General features: G+C 38.3%; 1 protein-coding gene across 1 annotated transcript in view; it reads right to left on the bottom strand.

Moving 5' to 3' along the window:
* Positions 1 to 4,667: 4,667 nt before the first annotated feature.
* TFCP2 (transcription factor CP2) overlaps positions 4,668 to 25,755 on the bottom strand; it is a 45,309-nt gene continuing 24,221 nt past the window's right edge. The window contains exons 8-16 of the mRNA XM_014071601.2: positions 23,532 to 23,642; positions 21,104 to 21,192; positions 20,192 to 20,240; positions 19,479 to 19,572; positions 17,891 to 17,981; positions 15,165 to 15,268; positions 13,445 to 13,587; positions 7,159 to 7,210; positions 4,668 to 6,930 (exon numbers count right to left, since the gene is read on the bottom strand). Coding sequence (XP_013927076.1) covers positions 6,893 to 6,930; positions 7,159 to 7,210; positions 13,445 to 13,587; positions 15,165 to 15,268; positions 17,891 to 17,981; positions 19,479 to 19,572; positions 20,192 to 20,240; positions 21,104 to 21,192; positions 23,532 to 23,642 — 771 coding nt within the window. The 3' untranslated portion in view covers positions 4,668 to 6,892. The remainder of the gene's footprint in view (positions 6,931 to 7,158; positions 7,211 to 13,444; positions 13,588 to 15,164; positions 15,269 to 17,890; positions 17,982 to 19,478; positions 19,573 to 20,191; positions 20,241 to 21,103; positions 21,193 to 23,531; positions 23,643 to 25,755) is intronic.

Below are 25,755 nucleotides of genomic sequence, written 5' to 3' on the forward strand. Positions count from 1 at the left end.
TTTCAATGAACCAAATTTTGTGCTGTTAAGCACTGATTACACTGTTGGCCTGATTTCACAGAACACTAGCCCATAAATCATAGATGGATTTATAAGAAGCCAAGGTCAAGAACTGCATTATCATTATGGCTTAGCAGAACATGTGAATCCAGTCACTGACGCTCAAGTCCCATTACATTTTTTAAAAAAAACACTGATTAAGCATTTACAGAAAATACAGTCTTCAGGTTGAGATTATAGATATGGATTCTCTTAAATTCTAAGTGAAAGTATACCATATGGTTATTCCCTTAGATTCCAGGATAGAAGAAAGTTGGGGAATAAACATTTAATATTACTGCGTAGTTCCGTTTTTCAATTTTGATTGTTCCTTCCACTCTCTTCAAAGTTAGTCTCAACATTAGATGTAAGAATATTGCATTTTCATTGTATGCAGTCAGTGACCAGATCTTAAATACTGCAACACTTTTGCTCACCACTGGATGGAGTGGCATGAAAGGAAAATACATTTGGGGAAACATGCCTATTGCAAATTGAACAAGTACAAAATTCAACCCTACCTAATAAAACAGATACTTGAAGGAGAATGGTAGGAAAGATCTGTTTTGGATTTAATAATCTGATTCACAAATTGCTTTTACTTTGTAACCAACCCTTTTGTATATTACCAGAGTGTAGGGTAAAATTAATGCCATCCAAAAATGTGCATAAGTACTTAAATGTGACATAAGATATTAAATGTCATATTCACCGTATGTTAATAATGGCTTAGTATTAAATAGCTTAGACTATGACAAAGTAAGCTATAGTCTGTTTTCTTTTTTCTTTTTAAAATCATGTCCCTTTTATATTTATCTTATCTATTAAATTTATATGCCACCCGTTTCACCTAGAGGCAATTCTGGGTGGCTTAGAACCAATGAAAACAACAGGATAAAAACATTAAAACAAAGATTAACACTAAAATTGATTTAAGAATTAACAAAGATGGCAAGGAAGGAAGCAAGATGCACATGGAGAGAAGGTGGGATCTTATCTCAGTCCATTAACCACCTCCAGTATGACATGCTCACATCAGGGCCCCAAATTGGCATAGCCAAGTCTTCAGGCTCTTTTGGAAGGCCAAAATTATTTGAAAATTACAAAAAGAATGAAACCAAGAGCATAAAAATAAACTAATGAATAGGAAAACTCACGAGCTTCAGAATTATGTATCATAAAACACCATTATGGAAGAATATAGGTATTCTGAGCTTGCAAAAGTGTCTGTTAAATAGCTTTTTAGAAAAGGGAACCAAAGCAAATCCTCCACAGTAGGATTTGGTTCATATCACTATTTATTGTTGTCAACATTCTCAGCATAATTTTTGTAACTAATAGGTAAAATTAATTTGATCCAGCCCAAGAGTTTGGTTATGGATACATTAAGAAACTCTCTGGAAAAAAACAGTCAGAAATTAACTTTCAGAAAGTCTAGAAGCAGCAATATGCAGAGTCTATAGTTAGGATGCTTAATGTTTTTAAAAACACAGATTTTGACTATAAGCTAGGGTCAAACTCTAGAGTTCTCAATTACCAATTACTATATACCATCCTCCCCTCATCTATGCTTTCCAGAGATGCCAGAATACAATTCTGCTCACTTCAAATCAGCATGGCTAAATAGCCATGGGAAAGACTGCTTTATATTAACTAATTACCTGCTACCAGTATGATGCACATTGACATCTGACACAAATCTCTTATTTTTGACTGAAACTCACAACTATTAACAAATCAGTACTTTTTGTCAGTAGTCCTAGTACATGTTTTACAATAGAAGAAAAATTATAGCATCTTTTTTGGCAATTCAGCAAAACATTTTAGGCCTACACCTGCACTATAAAGTAATGCATGTGTGGCTCAACTATCCCTGGCGGTGACCTCTTGTGATGTTGCTAAGATTTTAAAGTGTAGATATTTTCTTCAGCCTCCTACAATTGCTCATTCACGGAGCACAAACATAATATAATGACTATCCAGACATTGTCTCCTAATAGGCAGAGCTCCTGCTGGTCTCATCTATATTTTTAATTCAGAATGTTTTCACAATGACAAACACATTCTGGGCCATAGTTATTTACTACAGTTAAAAAGCTATTTCCACAAATGCTGCAGGGGTTATTTTCATGTTAGAGATGAACATGCTGGCCCTTGTATCACTTGCGTTTAATTTTGCAACAGCTGGTCTGTATTTCTACCTCAAGTACTCTCTTGAACAAAATGTCTTCCATGTTAAAAATGTTTTTTAAATCAATCATGAAAAAAAAGGTTCCTGCTAAACTTACTAGAATTGCATTTGCCTTGCTAAAACCATTATACATCCAAAATGAAGCATCCAGTTATATGAAAAGATACTTAAGATCAGTTGTGCGTTTTGAAAATGAAATACAGAATGTTTATCACAAAATTCAACTGGTACAGAACATGTTTGCTCTGTTTGTTTTTCCTCGCTTTTCTTTTCATCACTATACAGGATGGATTTCAACTGTTCCAATGGTTTAGGTAAACCTTTATGTTTCTAACCATTGCACACAAAAGCTTTATCCTTCAGAAAACACAGTAGTTTAAATACCTGACAGTTACCTTATCTCTAATTTCTAAACAGCTTAATTAAGCTTGTAGCCAAAAACAACATTAAAGAAATCTAAGAGTACTCTGGGGATAAAAGTGAAATGAACCAGTAAAAAACTAAATATCAGAACTGTGCAGTTCTTGAATTTTGATTCCAAAGTGTACTCTGGAGCTTGAATATAGTGTCTATTGAAGTCAAAGACACTTAATTCTGGAATGTATTAAATCGTAACCAAAATTTAGAAATGCTAAACTGGTATATAATTCTTTCACTGGCTTAATAGACAGAGAGCAATGTCTGGTCACTCAGTAGCTACAATCCTACCTTCTGGAAAAGGCAGGGGAAGACCAACCCTTTCAGGTTATTTTTCCATTTATTTTGGATTTGGGAAGAGTTTGTCTCAATAATGCTTACATTTCCATCTCTACTCTTAAAAATCTGCTCCAAAATTAAGATGCAGAAAATTGCCATTTGGTCACCGAAGATTCATGATGCAATCTTGAGGCTCTAGGGGCCCTCAAGAGGATTCAAGGTTCTCACCCTCCTCCCCTTAAAACCCTGAAGAAAAGTTTCTTTCTTCTGCTACTACGTAACTATTCTGTACAAGTTTGCTAATGTGGACAGCTCCTCTCCACCTTTCCTACAGTCCTGGATCAAAGGATAGTTTCTGTGCCTGTCAAGAAAATAGTGTTCAGAACACATTTGCAAAGAAAACTATGCCCAGTTGCTCTGATTTATTTTGAAGTAGATGAAAATATGAGAAAAAATCTTTTTCTGAAGAAAGGAATTTTTGACTTTGCATCTGCTTTGTACTTGACAGTTAATGTTCCACCCACGTTAATGTAACTTCCAAAAAATCTGATGGATCAGCAAAGCGGTGACTCTGAAGGGTATTAACAAGCAGCTGGGTTGCTAACTAGGCAAGCAAACTGGGTTATTTATTTACTAAGCGTCTGGCAAAACAGCAACAAAAAAGGAAAATGGAACTCTTCGTCCTTTAGCCACTTTTTTTTTAAAGAAAAGTGTTTGGTGTTGAAAGGTACTGGGAATGACTGCCTGTATTTATTTATGTGAGGAATGAACAATCCCAGTTGAATATGGGTATATAATACCATGACCATGGAAGGGTTCTACCACAAAACCGCGGTCGACTAAAGCGTGCTCGACGAAACCGCGTACCTGACGTCATCACAGTGCGACGAAAAAAGCACGCTGTGAGCGGTAAAGCTAAAATTAACGCATAAACCTAAACCTAACCCCCCCAAACCTAACCCTAAACCTAACCCTTAACCTAACCCTAAACCTAACTGTTAACGTAACGCTAAACCTAACGCTAACCCTTAACCTACCCCTACCCCTAACGCTTAACCTAACCCTAACCCTAACCCTTACCTTAACGTGAATCAGCTTGCTTTAAAAGCGCTTTTTAAAGTGCCCTTTTTTCTCCGCGGTCGTTGTTGTTGCGCTGCTGATGACGTCAGCGACGCGCTTTAATCGGGCGCACTTTAGTGGACCGCGGTTTTGTCGTGCCACGCCATGGAAGCACAGTAGATGTGGACGTGTTCTTGCACACCAGAAACTAAAAGTATAATGAAGTAAAGTATAAAACAGAGATGACATATTTGTCTCAATGTGTGTATTGGTTATAGGAAAACAATAAAAATACAAGTTTCCCCCCCTAAACTACCCGACCCCCACCCCGTATGAAAGGTTGAATGAAGTCACTTCAGGTTATGGAGTGTAGTTCATCATACTGGACGAGTGGCAGGTTGAGAGATGTTTTTTGACTTTCCAATCCAAGACTAAGAGAGAATGATTGGTCAGGCAGCCCATTTCAATGCCTAAGTGAGGACTAATATACATGGTTTCCCAGCACTACACTAGGTCTCATTCTCATACACAATCTCACTATTTTCCCCCAATAGGGCACTTAGATGAAATGTCATTCAGTCTATTGTGCAGCTTCTTCTTTTTTATTAGTCTACAATTACTATCCACAATTTCAATAAAAGGTTCCACAACCAAATTAAAAATAAAGAATTCCACAGCCATGTTTTATAGCTCATCGTTTCATTCAGTGGTTTACCAAAAACAAAAACACATGACAAATCATTACAGTTCCAGGATGAATGGCAAACACTCTCATACATGCTCTTAGGACAAAAAGAAAAATATAATATCCCCAAGTGATTCAACACAGGTTTGAGAAAGGAAGAAAAAACAAGCTGTCATTTATGGAGTGTATGTACTGTTTGACAGACTGAGTATGAAGGGTGATAGCCAGTTTAAAAATCATGTCAATTTGATTCTAGTTTTACAGCTTGGTATAAAAAGGGTTGAGACACAGTTTCCTATGAGGTCTGAAGTGGGAAACTTTGGCTTAAGATGCAAAGCTATTTCTTCTGAAGGTGGATACACAATGGAGAAAAGAAGGGACGGTAAGTGACCAGGTTTGCTTGTATTCTAATAAGCAACATTTTACTGTACTCAAATCACAAAACCAGGTTGCTGTCTTATAAACACATACCATACAACTAGGAATACTACCAGCCTTGTCACAGTGCAAGGCATATCCTTAACAACTGATCAGGGGACTCTATCAATCAACTGTTAACTCTGCTATCACTATGCCTATACACACAATCCATTAGGGATAATGAAAATCTATAGGTCACCATTAATTTAGCTGTATACTATATCCAGTCTTCTCAAGCATCCTGACAGATCACATGAGTATCTGTTACAGAGTTAAAGCAAACAACAACCTAATTTAGGTTGGTGGTCATCCTGGGAGATGGAACAGGGAGTGCGCCGTATTATAAATAAGAGCTCACGGGCAATCTGAAAAAGCTGGTATTTTTTTTTAAATCAATGCATCAGGTATGAACTCTCAAATTCTACTTAAAAACGATAAAGCTACAGATCTCTTTTCAAAGTGTATTTCTCTTTTCTTATGAAACTTGTTTAAAATGAAAAACTTCTCAAATAATCTGATATCACTAGGAAACAGATAACTTGGTTTCCATTTAATAAAAATGAAAGCCCTTTTCTCAAACTCTCAGCCTTAGATTAATGTCGGCCTATATCAGCTTCCTGGCCTCTTGTCTACTCTATGAAGAGAACCTAGCTTATGCAAGAGCATATTACACTCTGGTATGTGAAACTTACAGCATGCAGAGATTTTTCATTTTGCTAGGGGGACTGAAAAGGTTACGGAGAATCTGGCTTTGTTCATTAGACTTGCTGGCCACATCTAATTTGAGGACATTATTTCCTGTAGTTAAAATCGTTTCCCCTTCTTTCCCTGCAAGACTCAAAAAATGCATTCATTCCAAAACGTGGAGACCTTTTAGTAAGAGACTGGTTGCTGCCGTGGAAACAAACACTCAGGGACTTTGTTACCACTGAGTGTTTTCAAAAGTCATTATAAAATTCTTGCTGTATGAGCCTATTCTTGGACAGTGAATTCCTGTAGGATTTCATTCCAAAGTCTGTATCAGTTCAACATAATCTCAAATAAATCCTTCCAATGCTTTGTTGCTTTCTAACAAAGTCTTTTTTCTCTTCCCTGGAGTTGTGTTCTTTACGTAAACAGTAGATAGCCCTGGATATTTAGTTCATAATTTCTTTTCTCTCTCTTTTTTGCCTCTGAATCCTCTTTAACAGGTGTGTTAGGTGAAACCCCAAATAGGTAGAGTTCATGAACTCACGGCTTTCTCCTAAATTTGTACTAGTACGAGAAATCATTCACATACTTATGTATATGAGCACCTTTTGATACACAGATCTTTATCTCAAACAAGTGCTGAAAAAGTCAGAACAGGAACAGTTTTTTCAATCCAGAATTTGCTAAAAATAGGCTTGTCATTATCAACTGAGTCATATAGGCCTTCAAGAGTTTCCCTAGAAGAGATGCACAATTCCTAGGGTGCCCAGATATCCATTACAACGTTTCGTCTATTGAAGTCCCAGGGTTGTTGTCTGCAGACAGCCTCACCCAGCCCTCTTTCCATTACATATAATTACAAAGTTCCATCACTGGATAGTCTGGCAGTTTTAATTAGCAAACAAGTGTAGTAATATTACTGAACTACAAATAAGCAGTTCTGTGCTTATGACTGGTATCTACTACAAGCCAGTAGTGGTAAATTCCACATTGTTTGCCTAACAGGTGACAACATGTTGTGGTAGCACGATGGGTCTCTGCTGGTGTCCAGTTGCCAAAACTTATAATGAAGCTGTATATGCAGAGCAGATGCAAGAAGGTCAAGTCTTCATCTATTTTAAGATGATGTGGTAGCTATCATTGGTTTCAGCTGTAAAGAAAGCACAACATCAGACTACGGATGAACAGGAGTAGAATCCCATTATTGTTCCTCACCCATCTTCCATCTGAAAGACAGAAACTTTACACATAGTATATTAACCTCCATGCAGATTTGGTTTGGGTTTATGGAGTGGGGGTGGTGTTAGGATTTGTAGGTTTTTCAGAAAAAATAAAGAACAGAGTAACATGCATTACTGTGCACTGAATAAATGCGTACCTTTCATTGTGTCCAACACAAAACATGATTCATCTTGAAAGTTCTGTATCATCTAAAATAGGAATAAAATGTCAAGAGCCTGGAGAAATCAAGCTACTATTCATTGTGTCTATCTTAAGCAGCATATTCTGTATATAAAGGTACCTTTTTAACAGCTGACATTCATTGTCCCTTGTAGATGAAGTATAAGGAAAGACAAGTATGTATCCAGAACTATACACTGACCCTTTTGAAGAACAGCTTGTTTATATCCAGGGCAAGAAACCTCCATCTACCAATCATCTTAATTTCCATTGTCTAAAGTTCAAGGATTTTTTAAAGAGATGGTCTGGATTTTAATAAATTGGCACAGTTCACTTTTACTCTAGGATGATCTAGGATTCCAAACCATCTGCCTTCTTATATCTGCCATGAATTTCTTTCCTCTGATTAAATTTAAGCACAAAATAATACAGGACTACAAAGCTGTAAATTTTTAAAATCCTAATCCTATTCTGAACATGCAGTGAGAACCGTCTCATAGTAAAAATACTGAGGGGGGGTGGTATTTCGTTAAAAAGTGAAAACCTACAAAAAGCAGAATAATCAGAAGCAAATAATGATTAGGCAGGGAAGCATGTTTCTTGGACCAAGAAAGTAGCACTGTGTAAAATATCTGCTTATATTGCATTGTGTTTTTCTAGATACAAGAAACTACAAAACATGGTGAGGGGGAGTGTTTTGCTTTTTTCTCACGTTCAAATTCCCAATATTGTCCATACTTCTTTAATTCTTAACAGTCATTAAGCCAGGAAAAAAGCTTTCATTGTATTAAGACAGTGACTCACAAAAAATAAAATTTGTAAAATGCTGGTCTCTGGATCCATGCCTAAATGTTGCAGAACTGCATGATCCATGCATATCTAATTATTTATTAGCAAACATGCAAAGTTATATAATTTTAAAAGTTTGTGTTTTTGTACACGGTAGATACTCTAGCCTTCTGGTCTGCGGGCTCTAATAAAAAGACTATGTAGATCTTGCAAGCTTAGGTAGGACTGAGAATGAAAATTCAGAACATGCTTAATCCATACATCTCAGTGGAAGTGTCTGCATTACAATATTCCAAATTCCCTTAAAAATTAAGGTAAAGGTTCCCCTCACACATATGTGCTAGTCGTTTCCGATTCTAGGTGATGGTGCTCTTCTCTGTTTCAAAGCCAAAGAACCAGCGCTGTCTGAAGATGTCTCCGTCATCATGTGGCCATGACTAAATGCCGAAAGTGCATGGAACGCTGTTACCTTCCCACCAAAGGTGGTCCCTATTTTTCTACTTGCATTCTTTTACGTGCTTTTGAACTGTTAGGTTGGCAGAAACTGGAACAAATAACGGGAACTCAGTCCATTATGCAGCAATAGGGATTCGAACTGCTGAACTGCCAATCATTCTGATCGACAAGCTCAGGGTCTTAGCTACTGAGCCAAATTAAGGAAATATTAATACCAAAGTCCAATAAATAAGAGGAAAAATGCATATAAATTTTTAATAAAGATTTTTTTATTTTTGAATAAACACAAACAGACAAAACACACACACACAAAACACAAAACCATCTCTCATTACAAATTGTAGACAGTGTGTTGATTGGTTACAAAAACTTCCGTGCATCCCATCACCTACAATTCATATCAAATCATATATTTTAAATCAAATATATTTATATATATTATTATCATACCTCAACCTTCATTTGACTATAATTGTTTTTGCATCCTTTTATATAAAATATTCCAGATTTAAAGCAAAACCACATAGTGGCATTCCATTAGCTCTTCCCAGTATCATCCAGTAACATTACATCTTTATAACATGTTCTAAATAAAAAATGGTTATATTTAATAACAGAGTTTCTAAACCTCCTTTCGTAGTCACCATTTGCAATTTATATCAAATTTCCTCTTATCAAACCAATACATTTATATGCATTATTATCATTATCAATCATTTAACTGTATCCATTATCACTTCATTTTATACATAATGCTCTAAATTTAATTAAATTTGACTTAATTTTTTATTATAAGTTTTCATTACATCAACCTGTGTCTTTCCAGTAATAGTGCAGTTTCATGTCTCTTGCCATTTCTAGCATTAGTATTCTGGTTGTTTCCTTAGAAAGTTTTGTATGGACTTCTCTTCGCAACTTATTGCTTATTGCATATCTTGTATAAGCTCGAAACCCTCCATCTGCTTCTTCGATCAGCTTATCTTTGGTTATCACTAGTGCTTCTGACAAAATTTCTCTCCTTAGTTCCATCAATTCTTCTCTCTTTTCTTCATCTATACTTTGAAATCTGGGGTAGAGCTCCAATCCATCTATCTCCCCTTTCCACATTCCACTCTTTCCATTTCCAACCACACTCAGTTCACTGTCAGTATCAATAATTTTCTTGTCTCTTTGTTTATTTTTCCTTCAGTTTTTAGAACTCTGACCTCCACTTTCTTCATTTGATGAACATCCTCAATTTTTCCATCAAATTTTACTGTTCTACGATTTATGTTCTCCAATCTCTTCTTAATTTTCTCTGTTACTTCTAATAATTTTTGTATTTCAAACATAATCTTTTGCAATGTTAAGGTTTCTTTTTCATGTTGCGCCATTCTTCCAACTTGTAAACACTGCCACTCTGGCATTCAAAACTTTTTATTAAATTTAAAGCAAGTTCATTTATAATCTTTCAAGACAAAGCTTTGTTTTCACTCCACTCCAGCTGCCAATAAAGCTCCCAAAGAGCACCTGTATAAACAACCCATGCTCTTCTCACTATCACTCTCTATAAACAAGCTGAAGAACCTTGAAATGCAAAGTCAAATGATCAAAGAGAAAAAAGAAAAGACAATATTTCCAAGCCTTCCAAGCCTCCAAGTGGCAGTGTTACTTCCTTTCCCTCTGTTATTACAGCCCTCTTTGTATTCCTTTTATATCTTCTTTATATTTCAGGCTTAAAGAAAACAAAATTCTTAAATGGAGAAAAAAAAAAACCATCCAATCCAGCATCATAAAAATAAGGAAAAAGATTTTAATCCATAGGTATTAAAAAAAAGTAGAAGAAAAACTAATCCGTTCAATTTAAAGAACAGGAAACATTTGCAAAAGTTCCATCCGTAAAAGAAATTTTTTAAAAAGGATAATGTAGACAGGACACTGTCTAATGTAGCTTAATTTCACTGCTTGTTCTCTTCTGTTTTCAAATTTAATTTAGCTTTAATTTTTTTTGGGGGGGGGTAGTCCCTTTTATAATAATATTTCCTCACCAGATGGAAACACTTTCTCTTTCCATTTTCCTCCCGTTCTAGAGCGGTCCCAACTTCAGCCAGCTTCAATGGCTGCACTTCTGTCACCAGCAAAAAGAGATTCTCCTGGATCAATCAGGTACTTTGCGGTGTCCCTGAGAGCAGCAGGACGTACTCTTCCCTGTCACCGTCTCTTCGGGACAGTTTAGGTCCAAAAGGACCTTCCAGCAGCAAAAGTATCGACTGCAATCTTGGAGTTCCAAGATCGGACGTCGTGTTGTTGCAATGCATGTAATTTTTAAAAACCAATGTATGCAGAGGAAACTCATGCAATTCCTCAGAGAGAAAGCAGTATCAAGGACTGATTTAGCAACAACAATTGGGAACCAGCCACTCCATTGCTAAGCAATGCAGTCTTAAAGTGAAAAATCATTTGACCACACTCAATGTCCAACATCGAGTGTGACATCGCATGACCATGACTTGTGACTCCCTACTGGCTTCTTACTGACCAGAAGCCAGCTGTAAAGGTTGCAAATAGTGATCACATGACTATGGCTACCAGTTACCAAGTGCCCGAATTGGAATCATGTGACTGCAGGGATACTCCAGTGGCTGCAAGTTCATGGAGAGGTCATACTTATTTTTTTTAAGCACCATTGTAAGTTCAAATGAACAAACAGTTGGTAAGAGAGGACCACCTGCATATGATTAACTTTTTACAAAGCACATGCTCTAAAAAGTTCCGTTTATTTTTCAGTCTAACTTAATCAGATAGATGACTTAGATTCAGGTAGTATTTTCCTCAATAACGTCCCAGAAGAAGCAAGAGACGCATGAATAGTAGACTCCAAATCAACTAACTGAAATTCTAACCCTCCCAAGAGGGCCCTTGAATTCATTCAAGAGCTGAATCCATGCATTTGATTAATATCATAGTTTGCTTAAGAAAGCCCTATTTGTAATCATCAATATGCTGAGCTACAGGTAGTCAGTGAAGCTCCTGTGGACACTCAATGCGTGTCTCAGATATTTTTTAATGTCCACCAGGCTCCTCGGTGTACTTGTCTTGTTTCTATGAGTCTTGTAGTTTTTAAAAAAAACGTTAAGTAAGAAGCTACTATGTTGCACTGCTCCTCAGATCAATATTATCATATGATCCATCTGACTCCATGCATCTATTTAGAAGGGTCTTAAAAATCTGGGTCTTCCTAGAGATGACCTGCGAACTTGCCTTAACGTTATGTATTTTGAGTTTTGTCTTCCCTAGCCTGGGTGTTTTATTATTTTGATTTTTTTCCAAAAATTCTCTTTCTAAGCCAACTTGTATCATTTAAGGGGCCACCCAGGGCCAGATTTTCCTATAGGCTAACTAGGCTTCAGCCTAGGGCCTCAAGATCAAGAGGGGCCTACATTCAAATTGTTAGCAAAATTAAAATTACACTATTCTAAAAACAGTGAACACTAAAACACTGAACCGAAAATAAGGAGAAATTCTATGCATATGACTAATAAACATAAAAATGTATTGGTTAAGATCGTTCCAGTGCCGCGGCAGTTGGGGAGCCCGCCAGAGGTGGGTTCCTACCAGTTCGCACCTATTCGGTAGAACCGGTTCGTCAAATCTACCGAACCGGTTAGAAGAGGTTCCACCAGTGGACCTGGAAAGCAGGCCACACCTACAGAAGAGGTTCCAAAAATTTTTGAAACCCACCACTGGTCCTTGGATATGATTAGTCTACACTATCATGCTCATATTTATAAAACTCAGTGCCTCTGTGAAAGGTAAGGATGACTACTGCGTTTGTGGTGCAATCAGAACATTGCGTGTGTTGAAGTTGTTTTAACGCAAACCAAAGATGCCTTTTAAAAACAAGTTTACATCCTATTCTTATGCATGCCAGTGCTGTGTGTGAGGTAATTTAAGGTGGTTCTGACAAGTGTCGTCGGCATCTTCATATCCGGTCACATGGGTGGCAAGCCACTCCCATCCGGTCACTTGGGCGGCAAGCCACTCCCACAAAGGAGGCCACACCCACAGAGTAGGTTCGAACAATTTTTGAAACCCACCACTGGAGCCCGCCCACGTTCCCGGCACTGGCGGTCGGGTGAGAGGCGCGGCCGCTCCCAGTAGCCGCCCTGTCGATGTGGAGCCCACCAGCGGCCAGGCAGGTGAGGGCGAGGGGGCTGAGCCGGGCAGCTGAGCGCAGCAGGGGAGGCGGCTGGCCTCACTGCCTTTGCCGCAGAGCAGAGCTACCCTCCGTCGGGAGGCCAGCTATATATATTGATATATATTGATATATATCACAGTAATGATGTATTTTATTGTCTCTCATGTAATTTACAAACTTAAAAATGGGAGGTGAAAGGGCCTCATAAGTGGAATAGCCTAGGGCCTCTTTTCATCTAAATCCGGCCTCACTGCCTTTGCCGCAGAGCAGAGCTACCCTCCGTCAGGAGGCCAGCTATATATATTGATATATATTGATATATATCACAGTAATGATGTATTTTATTGTCTCTCATGTAATTTACAAACTTAAAAATGGGAGGTGAAAGGGCCTCATAAGTGGAATAGCCTAGGGCCTCTTTTCATCTAAATCCGGCCCTGGGCCACCCTAGAAATTGAAATGATTTTTTTAAAAATAGCTTTGAATATCGTATCTGTTCATAGCAATATATTTATATCTTACAAATGTCTTATTGGGAGAACAGACTGGATTCTGGTGGACCAGCGTGCCTTCTAATAAACGAATGTTTGTGAAAGGCAATCATGTGAGTTGTTTGGTGAATAGACAAGTTTTTCCATGGCATCAATTTTAGTACGTGTGCCCCTCATGTGATGTTAAGAATCCAAATGAATACAAACTACATCATGGCTCACTGCAATTTATAATCTGGCAAATGAAGAAAATTTCCATATTTTTCAAATAAGAAATCAGAGTAAGCCTGCAACATTATTAAACTCCTAAGCTTCTCCTAAGTAACTTCAGACTACCACTTTACTCTTACCTCATCACTGATGAGTACGTGAATCCCTGTAGGCCCTTGTTTGTAGATTTGGCTGATTTGTTGAGAGGAAATGCTGAAGAGTTGGGCTATTTTTTCTGTCAGCTCTACAGCAGTCAATTCTTCTAAGTAGATTGCATGGTAAACTGCAGAATCAATAAGAATGAATAAGTAGGAATAGTTGATCTTAACTAGGATGGAGGGAGAAAGTGCTTTTAAAAAAGCAAATGGCAATACTGTCTTTCTTTATCATTTTTCTCAGATTCTGCAACCAATTTTCCTATAATCTTACTCTACTGTTCAAAACAAATGTACACATTCCCTGACTAATAAATAACGGTTTGAATACGTCTCATTTCTTTCAATAGACATTGTAATCTCTATGATATACAGAAGATAGAAAATTGTCATCAGATTTATATAATAGCAGTAATATTTTAAAAGCAGTGGGCTCATATTAGAATTAAGCAGATGAATGGAATTGAGAAATTTTGGTGCAACAAAATCAAAAATGAACTACAACTAAACTGCAACACTGATCACTGATATAACTTATACCATCATTCCCATCACCACAGGTCCAGCATCTTCTTGAAGTGATGAACCCATTACAAATAATATATCTCTGCTGGTCTTGTTGTATTCGGGTCTTTTCCCATGTAAGATTGAGATTGTCTTGGCAATGTTTTGGCGAGGTCTCACTCGCCATCTTCAGGCTGGGTTTTGGGCTTAAAGCATGACAGGAGCTGCCGTTTTTCTATTAATTTTGGTCGGGGTGTGTGGAGTGCTGGCTTTGTTTCAGTAAGTGGATTGATAGGGTGTGTGGCTGTATCATGATTGGTAGATTGGTGCTGATTTGTGCTGGCTGTGTGTCCATTGTTTCGTGTTGTAACGGCCGGGGTGGTGGGTGGGGCCCATTTGTTGACTAGGGCTGGTTTCCAGATGTCTGGTAGGCGAGAGGTATCATCACGTTTATTCATGTTGTGGGAGTGTTTCTCTATTTCGATAGCTTCCATAATTATTCTCTTGAATAATAATTTTCATAGATTTTCATGGGTACAGGTATGCATATTCGGGTCTTTTCCCGTGTAAGATTGAGAGTATATTGGTGACTTTTCGACGAGGTCTCAGTCGCCATCTTCAGTACATCACAGCCATCTGCTTAGGACATTACATCACAGAACTCAGGAGGTTACAACGCAAAGGCTCAGGATGTCACAATGCAGCCAACCTCCCAAGATGTTGCAGCACAGGACTTGGGATATCACTACACTCGAGCTCAGGATGTCATCATACAGCCCAATACCCAGGTGGTTACAACACAAAAGACTAATGGGCACACAGCTAGTACCTCAGCCACACAGGATGTTACAAAAAAAACAGCCAACTAATCTGCATGTATCAACCCCATCAACTAATCAAGATGTAACAACACAGCCAACCAACCCGCTTACAGCAACAAAGCCAGCACTCCACACACACCCACTAATATTTATAGAAAGATGGCAGCTCCAATCACGCTTTGCTCGCATAACCATGAAGCCGAAGGCACCAGCCTGAAGATGGTGAGTGGGACCTCGTTGAAACATCCCCAAGATACTCTCAATCTTACATGGGAAAAGACCCGAATACACCAAAACCTGCATACCTATACCCGTTAAAATCTACGAACACACACACACACACACACAGACTTTACCCTTTACCTTCCCAATGCCCTTACCGAAAAAAGTACCATTGGCTGCATCCCCATCTTCATGTTTCTGCTGATCTCTCAACTGTTGTGACTCTTGACAAACATAGATGGTCAACCTTGGCCGTACCATCCTATGAAGAAAAGAAGACAAGCACTCTCCAGGATTAGTAGGAATATGAGTAATGACTCTTGAATGAAAGGGGAGGAAATGGATATGTCACCAATTGACTATTTATTGAGCTTCATTTGGACCTCATCTTGCACAAAAACATTTCAGAGGAAGTAATATTGTTAGTTAACTGCCAAACATTTAATAAGGCATCATTAAAAAAAAACATTAGCACCAATAGCAACAAAGGAAACAACATGAAGCACACCACATTCCTTACAATCTAATCAATCATTCATAAAATAGCAAGACTGGCACTAGCCAAAAGGAAGGAACTGTTGTGACAGCATTTTGCAGATCACCACAATTTGATTAGTTTATACATTCAAAAAATAAGATATAAAACTTTTCCTAGGATTATTTTGTGTCCAGGATGCTGGTTAAGAAGACCGCAAATGTAAATAAATAAAAAAGAAGCTTTAGGCAAAATCAACAGGTAATTTCCTACTTTATTTCCCTGCCTGATCTCTTGCCCTTCATTTGCAGAATTTATATATGGAGGCTACTCAAAGTTCATGGGAAGCCAGAAAGATAAATCTTAATGTTTTAATGTATTACATATGAGCACCTACACACATACGTTTGGCTCAGAAGATGAAATGGTCATAATTTATTTGCTTATCAGTAAGACTAAAAATGAATTTGGACTTTGTTTCACTACGGCTCACTAAACAAGCCATAATTACACATTGCACTAAGCCAAAATCACAGAGACCACATTATGACTCAATCTGTAAGTCTAACCAGGGTGTTTTCTATTCAGTAAACCATGATGTAGAGAAATCTTGATTTAGCCTTATGGGAAAATGAAGTCATGAAGTCACTCAGCAGATCCAAATCATCTTGAATTATTGTGGGATAAATATTATCCAAAGATAATATTTTACTGCAGGCACTCCCTCCCTCACATAAACATTGCATGTTTAAGGGCTTTTTCTATTCTATGTAGACACATTTAACATGGTGATGAGATGGAAGAACTCTCAACATTAAATTGGGTGGCTATGATGGCAAAATCCATTCTTCCACATTTTGCATCATCTTATAATCACATTTCTGCAGCAGGGTGGCATCATTTTTTCCATTCTGCTGAAGCCCAATTGAGCTGCAGTGTTTATTACCATTTTCTACTAAACTCAGTGAAGAGAAATAGAAGTAAAGGGGGAGAGGCAGGGGGAAAAAAAACCCAAGAAATGTAAAGAAAGAAAAAGGGATACTGAAATGAGATGCAGAAAGGTCACACAGTACTTCCACTGAGTAGAAAGGGGAAAAAACGGCGGGGGGATATTGTATGCAGATGAAATAGAAAGAGGAAAGACATACTAGTGCAAATCTTCAGCAGTAGACAGGAAATATGCATATTATGAAGTGAAAGGAAAATAAAGGCATCATAAATATACCATGGTGAACAAAGAAAAAAGGGGGGGTTAACAAGATACAAAACTTTTTATAAAATAAAAAGGGTTGCAACAATGCCTGTGTGCTCTTAATATGGTGACGCAAACCCTTACGTAGTGTACAAAACTGGCCCATATTTAAATCGTACTGTAGCTGTTGTTAATAAGATATATTTGTAGAGGGGAGTATTTTAAAACAAGTAGTCTTTGCTTATTTTTTTTCAAAAAAGCTGCAAAAGCAGCAGCTGTTTGAAGTTATGATGGTACTGAATGAGGAGATCGAAGACTGGCCTTTGAAGGTGTGGCTGTGGCAGCATCCTTGCGGTCTCATGAGATCTTGCACACATCCCCTTAACAGCAAGGGCAGGGAGCTTTCTGATGCAGAAGCAAGCAGTACATCAATCCAGTGAAAAGCGTTTCCAGGGTGGGGGAGAATCACCCTTGCGGTTCTCTTCTTTTTTGGCCCGTTCGCTGCATAAAACCAACAAAGCCTACAGCATTTCCCCCCCACCCCACTTTAGCCAGTCCTATCTGAACAATCAGAACTGGTACATTAACTTGGTGGTATGATGTGACATTAGGAAAACTTTTTTTTTTTTTGCCAGAAGCTGCTATTCATCTGGGAATATCTGCTTTTTATTCACCTGAAGGACAATTAACAATCCAAGAAACCTGCACATTATTAAAGCCTGCTCTAGTCGCACCTCAAACGTGGCCAGTAGGAAGTGGTGGGGGATATCCAAAATGTATTTTAAAAAGAAGGGAAATTAAGAAGCAAGCCTTTATTTAATGAAAAAAGCATATACGCTCATGTTTGCCCATACTTGGCTACCAAAAGGAAGAAAATGAAAAGCTACATAACTGAATTCTAAAATGCCAAAAAAAGGGCATATATTTGTGGTTTTCTCTAATTTGCCTCATCCTGACTGTATTGCACATGCTGTAATAATCAAGTTTATTTAGTATCCTAGTATGATTTGTGTTCTCTTCTGCTTCACAGAGGCACTCTATAGAAGAGGTGCTCTTCTGGAGTAATATATCAATATTGATTATAAATAAGCAAAGTGTCACAGCCAAGTGCCAAAAAGTGATCAAAAGACAATTGGGGGAAAAAGGCATGTTTGTTTCAGTACTTCCCAGCACACATAAAGCTTCAACTGTGTAAAGTCCATTTGGCTGATACACACCGTCCTTTCAACGCGTTGAAGAGTCTGATGCCATCTGCAGGACCGCATATTTGTATGACATCTTCTCTGGTTAATTTCAGTAAGTCTGACCCTAAGATTTTTTTTTTTTTTTGAAAGTGAAAAGGGATAAGAAGCATTAGTGTTGTTATTGTTGTTGTTATCAACCCCAGGCCTGGGACCAAAGTCAAATTTTCAAAGTTTTCCAGAATCCTAGGAGAGAGGGAACCTTATCTAGGGGGGAGAGAGGGGTGCTTTTCCAAAGAGTGGGAGCCACAACAGAGAAGATCACACAGGACAGCAATATGTACTTGGCTAGTGAGATGGGCAGCATATAAATTTAATAAATAGTGGAGGGGGCATAGAGTGCACCCTCTCCACTGGAAAATACTGGTTTGGAAGAAATGATTAGAGACAAGCACTCTTTGATATCCAAAGCTCTGTGTCATAGAGGGCTTTATGGGTATTCAACCAGCACCTTGAATTGCCAACTGAGAAGCCAACTGGCAGCCAATGTGTCTCGCAGAGAAGCATTAACACATGGACACACTGAGACACATCTATTACTGCTCACACCATTGCATTTTGAGCCAGCTGCACCTTTTGTGTGGTCTTTAAGAGCAGCCGTTGTAGAGAGCATTGCAATAATCAAATCCAAAGAAACCAGTGCAGGATTGACTATCTAAAGGGCCTCCTCATCAAAGAAAGAGTGCAATTGATGAAAATACTTTTTTTTAAAAAATAACTCACCGTAACAGGTTATTTCACCCAATTTTCTTCATTAATGAGGGCAACTTAACCCACAGTGCAAACCTCATTTCTGTTCCCCTTATTTCCAACAATTGCTTATTTTTCTCAATTCATTTATTCATTGCTTTTCCGCTCAAACAAAGGTCAAAATGAATGTACTGAGTTGCAGGCTATTTCAGTTTTTTTTAAAAGCTCTGCCAATCTCTCCCCTCCCCCAGCCCCATGAAAAATGTGGCCCTGCCCCCTCCAGCAATCTTCCTATTTCAGCTCCTCACCATCTACAGCACTTAAGAAAATAACAACACATCCTAATCTAAAAAAAGGATTTCTGCTTCAGAGCCCAGTGCATCTGAATATTAAGTAAAAAGATACATGGTGTGCAAGGGGGAGATTATTACCCAGGTCATAAATGATCTATCACTGCCTTTTTGGCACGGGATGAAAGAGAAGAGACCCAGGTCCTTTGCCTGTTTCAGATATGAAGAGGTAGGGTATATTTTTTTTAATCTGTGCAGGCTAAGTGGTGGGGATTATAAGGTTTCTTTAAGCCTTCTCCCTCCAAACATTTAAGCAGCATTATCTGCCCAGAACATGCAGCTCATTTGTACTGCCATAACCAAAAGCCGATACAAAATGGTGCCCCTGTGTCATTTGGACAGGAAAGGTGAGATAATCCTCAAGGTAGAGAACTATTCAAATGCATTAGCCTGAAAGGAATTCAGAGGGGACAAGTCATGAAGGGAGAGGGTTAAGAGAAGGTGGCAGGGAAATAAAAGGATGCAAATTCAGAAGGCCTCTCCCAGTTATCAAAGAGAAAGGGGAAAAAAAGTGTTGGTTTTACCTGAGAAGTTTGTGAAAAGCCGTGAGAAAGCTGAGAAGCGATTCCGGTGCAGCCACTGCTGAGCTTCCTGAGGTGTGGATGTTGGCAAGAGGTTCTGGAGGGAGGGGAGGAAAAGAGATTCAATTGCTTCTCTACAAGAAGAATGCAGATTGATTACAGAACTACTGTAGATAACTATTACCACATTTAAATTTTGAAACTGGGACTTCATACACAATTTTCTCTCAGCATCTCCAAATATAACGTGAAACCTCCAACTAAACCTGCAGTGTTTTTGCTACGTGTGAAGCCTTGGAGTAATACCAATTTGTAACTTCTATTGGCCAGTTTGAATAGCAGGTTGAGGGTAGCCCTCCAAAAATGGATGGAGGCAGGACCCATTCTAGGAAGGTGGTTTAGGAGTTTAAAGAGGCAAAATAGATGCCATGAGCATCTGCACAGTTTAAGGTGTCAATTTTCCCCTTAAATCTTCCCACATTTTGGCTCTACCCATGTAGGAATGGCGGGCGGGCTCCATGGTAACCTCAGGCTAATCATTTGTCCACCTTGATGGCAAGACTCACTGTGAATCACGTTGCAGCATTTTGCATCAGGAAGAGATAATTCAGGGAAAAGAACCCTTTGGTCAGCTAGATCAGACCATCCCATGCCCACCTGTAGTCAGCAGTGGGGTAGAGAAGAGAAAGAAGCGGGAAATGTGAATTAAAACGTACATCTGTAATTGGAGCTGGAGGTTCAGGTTGGTGGTTTGGAGACCCGTTCCTAGTTTTAGAAAAACAAAACAGAAAAAGCACCTGAATTTTGCTTTTCTCTTCTTGGCATCTTATTTAAATATCCCATATCCTGCCAAAAAGATTGACAGGAGTTTAACAGAATCATAGTTAAAAAGAACAACTAAAAAACATGACCTTTCCATGGCCTTTCCTTTTAAGCATCACTGAGGTTCAAGCTTTTATCAGAATTAATCTTAATGACAATTATTAAGATGGAAGGTAAGGGTAGCCTACAAAATCATTAAAGGTCGTGTGAATGTAACACTTTGTGTTTTGGTTTTGAAATAGATTTTCAGGCTATTTAGTCCAACTCCCTGCTGGATGCAGGAAATCTGAAGCTGAAAGATTCCCTGAATAACCATTACGTCTTAACTCAAAAACCTCCAGCCAACAAGGAAAGCTAGACTTTTGCTCAAAAGTGGAAAAAGCAACCACTTTCCTTTCTTCTATTTTTATATAAAGACAGAGTAAAAAGCTCTTTTGCGTTTGCTGCTGCTGCTCAAGATTAATATCCTCCTCATTTTCTATCTGATTTATAAAAGTCAGGCTGCCTGAGAGACATCTGGGAAAAGAATTTTAATAATGAGGTTAGTTTCAGTAGCACCTCTATCCCTGCAAGCTAATACACCTTCCCACAAACAGGTTTTTTCTAAGTGAAAAATATCCATTCTCTTGAACATTCACTCTTTTTATCCCATGCTTTTTTTTAGGAGGGGGGAGGAAGGGGTGTACTAATGCAAAGGCAAGAGAAGATGACCAAGGCCTCAAAAAATTGCTAAATCTTAGGGTAAAGAAACCAATAAATAGAGAGGCCTTTGAAAAAAAATATGCAGGCAAAAGGCATATACTTACCCTTCACTGATAGAGAAACTGCTGTGAGAGCTGCTAAAACCAGGTGATGGCACATTGTTGACACATGTGATTTCAGGCCATGGAGAGCACTGGAAGAAAAAATATATACCCTTCTAATGTTCCACAATGTTTCTGTCACATATTTTCTAGTGATAAATATGAATGTAATCTGCATTCCCTCCCTTTGCTTCTATGGCTTTTCACTTTTCCAGCTCTTGATAAAGGGGGAAAAAAAGCACATCCAATTTATCTGAGGAAAAGTACCGTATTTTTCAGAGTATAAGACGCACCAAAGTTTTGAAGAGGCGAATTAAAAAAAAAGTAGGTAGGTAGATAGAGGGATAGAGACAGAGAATTACAGTAAGTAGGTAGGGAGAGAGAGAGTAGTTAGGTAGGTAGATAAAGGGATAAAGAGAGAGAGAGAGAGAGAGAGAGAGAGAGAGAGAGAGAGAGGGAAATATATATATAGAGAGAAATACAGTAGGTAGGTAGGGAGAGAGAGTGTAGGTAGGTAGGTAGAGGGATAGAGAGAGAGAGAGAAATAGAAAAAAAAAGAGAGAAATACAATAGGTAGTTAGGGAGAGGTAGTAGGTTGGAAGATAGAGGGATAGAGAGAGAGAGAGAAATACAGTAGGTAGGTAGAGAGAGAGAGAGAGTAGGCAGGTAGGTAGATGTTTTCAGGTGTATTTATCCATGTGCTGGAGAAGGAAATTGCTGACAATCTGCAGCATCTAAGACTTTGTTTCTGCTGGCACAGCACCATATCAATCAGTTAAAGAGCTTTCCAAAAGGGAAAAAAAAAAGTTTTTGCACTCTGCAAACCTCCCAAAAACGGCCCGTTTTTCGCAAAAATGGGCCCGTTTCCCCCCCCCAAAGGCATGAATAGCCTTAGGGGGGGGGGTTGCAGAGTGCTCCTTGGGGGTGGGCCAAAAACGGCCCGTTTGTCATGAAAACGGCCCCGTTTTTTTGTCCAACAAATTGCATGCATAGCCTTATGGAGCCTTATAGAGTGCTGGGGGGAGGGGCTGGGGGGGGGAACGGCCCATTTTGTGCTTATTTCTGCCCTCCCCAACCCCCAGGAGCTCTCTGAAAGCCTCCATAAGGGTATGCATGGCCATTTTTGTGAAGGGGCAGGGCTTTGGGAGGCAAAAAATGCTGTATTCAATGTATAAAATGCACCCAGATTTTCAGGAAAAAAGGTGTCTTATACTCTGAAAAATATGGTATACATTTATTCGAATCATTTTGTTCATTCTAAGCTAGCAGCACAAGCTCTAATTTAAAGCTTTCCTTTCGGAAATGCTACAGCAAACAAAGCTTATTTTGAGGTTAAAGGTACAACTGGGCTTTTTCAAAAGAAATCCCTAAAGTTGGCTATGCAATCTTTGTATGCTCCATGTTGCTTTTAGATTGCTTCTCAACAGAAACTATGAAAAATTGTTTATTTTCATAAAATTGATATACTAGAGTATTTGAAAAAGCATCTTTTTGCACCAATCCTCATGCTAGTTGGAAGGGATGAAGTAATGCTGATTGTGCTTGTATTCTTCTTATGCAAAAGGTATTGATTTTAATCAAACTGTGACTCAGGTTAACACCTTTTGCTATTTACGAATACAACAGTTGCACCAGTGATTTATAATCTGGGAATCTGATGCAATGATGTACTAACATAGAAGGAATGGCTGCCAGCAATCTTACTTGAAAACAACATGGAGAACACAAAGACTGAATAGCCCACTTTAGGGATTATTTTATTGTTTGTCATGCATCTATAGAATATACATATTAACAGGCCTGAGGAGATATTAATAGCATGGCACAATAACCTTCTCTGTGTGAAAGAGCATACTCCTCAGCTGCTTATCTGTGTTGAAACAACTACTTGATCCTGGAATGGTAAACACAATCAGATTTGCTTAATACTTGAATGGAAGATCCCAGGAAATCCCAAATCCCAGGGCTTTTGGCTAGACTAGGGAATTTAAAAAATAATAATAATTCCAGAAAGTGACAATGATAGATTAATGTGTATGATTGCGAAGAAAGCCATATGGATACATCTGTAAAATCACTAGGAGCCAAGCTTGATTCCTAGAGAGACATTATTAGTTTTCAGTCATTAGCATTCTTTTATTTGGCTGCTTAACACTAGTATCTCTTTACTACAGCCCTCAAATTCTAATTTAACTGAGCTTTCATCCTTTCCAAACATCTTATCTTCAAAATAAATAACTATGCTTACTGTATAAGGGTGTTGTAATTCAACAGTGTCTAAGGGCGTTAAACTAGGAAAGCCGGATTTATAATCCTACCAGTATTTGATCTAAATTAGTATTTGATTAGTAATACAGCACTGTGAGCATACGAACAACCCTCTTTCTTGAATCCTAGCCGAAGTGTTTTGTTCACAGATTTTGTCTTTTACCTCTGTAAGTATTGTTGTTTCATATGAAGGTTGGTACTTTTCCTTCTCATGAGGAGTTCGCTTTTCCATTTTCTCTCTGTCGGTCTTTTGTTTTCTATCTGCTCCTTTGGGCTGGAAATTAAACATGTTTATTAAACTAATGTGTAAGACATAGGAAAAGATGATGTTTTCCCTCTGGTTGGGGACATCACAGTGTCCATTTGTGATGCACAAACAGAATATATAAATACACTATGACACTTGGCAGTAATAAGGAGTTGTGATTCCTCTGCCATTAACTGCTGCATTGCTGCCTTTGCTGCCTTTGACCATGAGGGATGCAATATTCAGTTTGGTCGCTGTGTGTGTAGACTTTAGCTACTCTGTTAAGACAGAAGATTGGCCGTGGTGTATTATCATGTAGTCTATACTTAATTTATGATTTTATTTTAATATATTCTATATTGTATTGTTCACATATCATTCTCTCCCTCCCTCCCGTAAACAAATACTTCATGCCATATGTCAAATAAATAAATAAAAATAAACTCCTGTATTTGAGAGGCAGTAGAAAGCCAAGCCAAGTAATGCCCTCCCAGGCTTAATTCAAGATCCTGTTTTTATCTCACAATCAGCACTGACAAAAGTTAGATTCATATTGTTGGATAAACCATCACATGGTTTATTTGATATTGGCTCAGCTACTGTGTAAAATCAAGTTTATAACTTACTCCAAAGTATAAAGCCAGGGAAGAACTAGCAGGACTGGCTATATAATTTTGGGTCTGCCATGGTAGAATTCCGCCCAAGTGCCTATTAAGTTATTCAGAAACTAGTCAGGATGTTTTCATCTAGAAGTGGCTAACAAAGCTGTTCTTTATTTTTTATTTATTTTATTTATTTATTTTATTTTTATGCTGCCCATTTCCCCTATAAGGCAATTCCGGACAGCTTGTGTATATTATACATGTAGGTTCTGCTGCAGAAATTGCTGCTTTGTCGTCCCCCCCCCCCCACTCCCGTGCGGCAAAAGGCTGTGAACTTTGTTCTGAGTTAAACAAGTATTTCAATGGCATAGATATAAGAAAACTGATGTGTATGTTTAATATTTTTTTTCCCATTAATCCCCACAAGGACATAGCACTGTCCAGAAGAGATGGTAACATGCACTTCCTCTACTGGGTGTAAAAGTTCACTCTGAAAATTAATGGAAACATGAAAAACCAGTTCCGCTGCCTCCCTGCACTTTCTGAAGTCCTGTACTGTAGATGCTTATCTATGCAAGCATCGTAGAATCTGTTTGAATAGTTATAACAGAAGTGCTCACCTTGTACAAGATTATGCACAAGTAGTCTTTTTTTTTTTTACATCCCAAGAAGTGTGGGTACTATCTGCAAGATCATCAGGTTAAACTAAAAGTGACCACAGAGGAACAATTTGCTTCACCAGGCATGCCCCAGATGCACACAGACTAATGGGATGTTATTTTTAGAGCAAAAGAATACAAATCCTTTGCCCAGTGGAAATTTTCTCTTCAGGCATACACTAATTTCTGATTTTAAAAAATGTCTTGGCATTTGGTGATGGAATAAAAGTGGTGAAGGTGGGAGATCACTTACCCACTTTACAAAATCTTTTGCTCTTGAATGTTTGTGTAAAACTGCCTCAGATATACAGCAAATGTGACTTCCCCACTGCCTAATGTGATTTAGCACACAAAACCTGTGTTCTGAATTAGATTAAAACCATCATATGTTCCCATTTTACGATTCTTACCAAATTAAGAATGCCAAATTCTTTTGTAGGATGTAATCCAATACTTCACACACACATAATTCAGACTTGTATCTCATTATATTTACATCTAAAAACTAGGGATATTAGAATCCTAGCTTCCCACTCATAAGCACTTAGGCTGAGTCATACAGCAATTGTAAGAGTGATGCTGATTAGAATGGAAACTGCTGGTATGGCTTCCCTTGATGATAAAGTTGAAAAGATAAAAGTAAATGCGAAGGTATCCACAATGAGAGTAAGAGCAGTCCTGAGAAAGTGCCATTTAAAAGAAGGAATTCCAAAAATTAAAGCTAGAAGGCGGCAAATCCTTTCTATATTGTTGTCATGAAACTGTGTAGACACAACTGAAACACATCTATGGAGATTCTCAGTCATCCAGGTCATGGTGGTCCCAAAAGCGCTTTTTTCAAGAGGCAACTGGACTTTCTGGTTTTTCTCTGAAGACATT

This window comes from Thamnophis sirtalis, unplaced genomic scaffold (assembly GCF_051295495.1).
Source record: "Thamnophis sirtalis isolate CommonGarterSnake01/CBP01778 unplaced genomic scaffold, rThaSir2_p1.2 scaffold_3, whole genome shotgun sequence".
Lineage (NCBI taxonomy): Eukaryota > Metazoa > Chordata > Lepidosauria > Squamata > Natricidae > Thamnophis > Thamnophis sirtalis.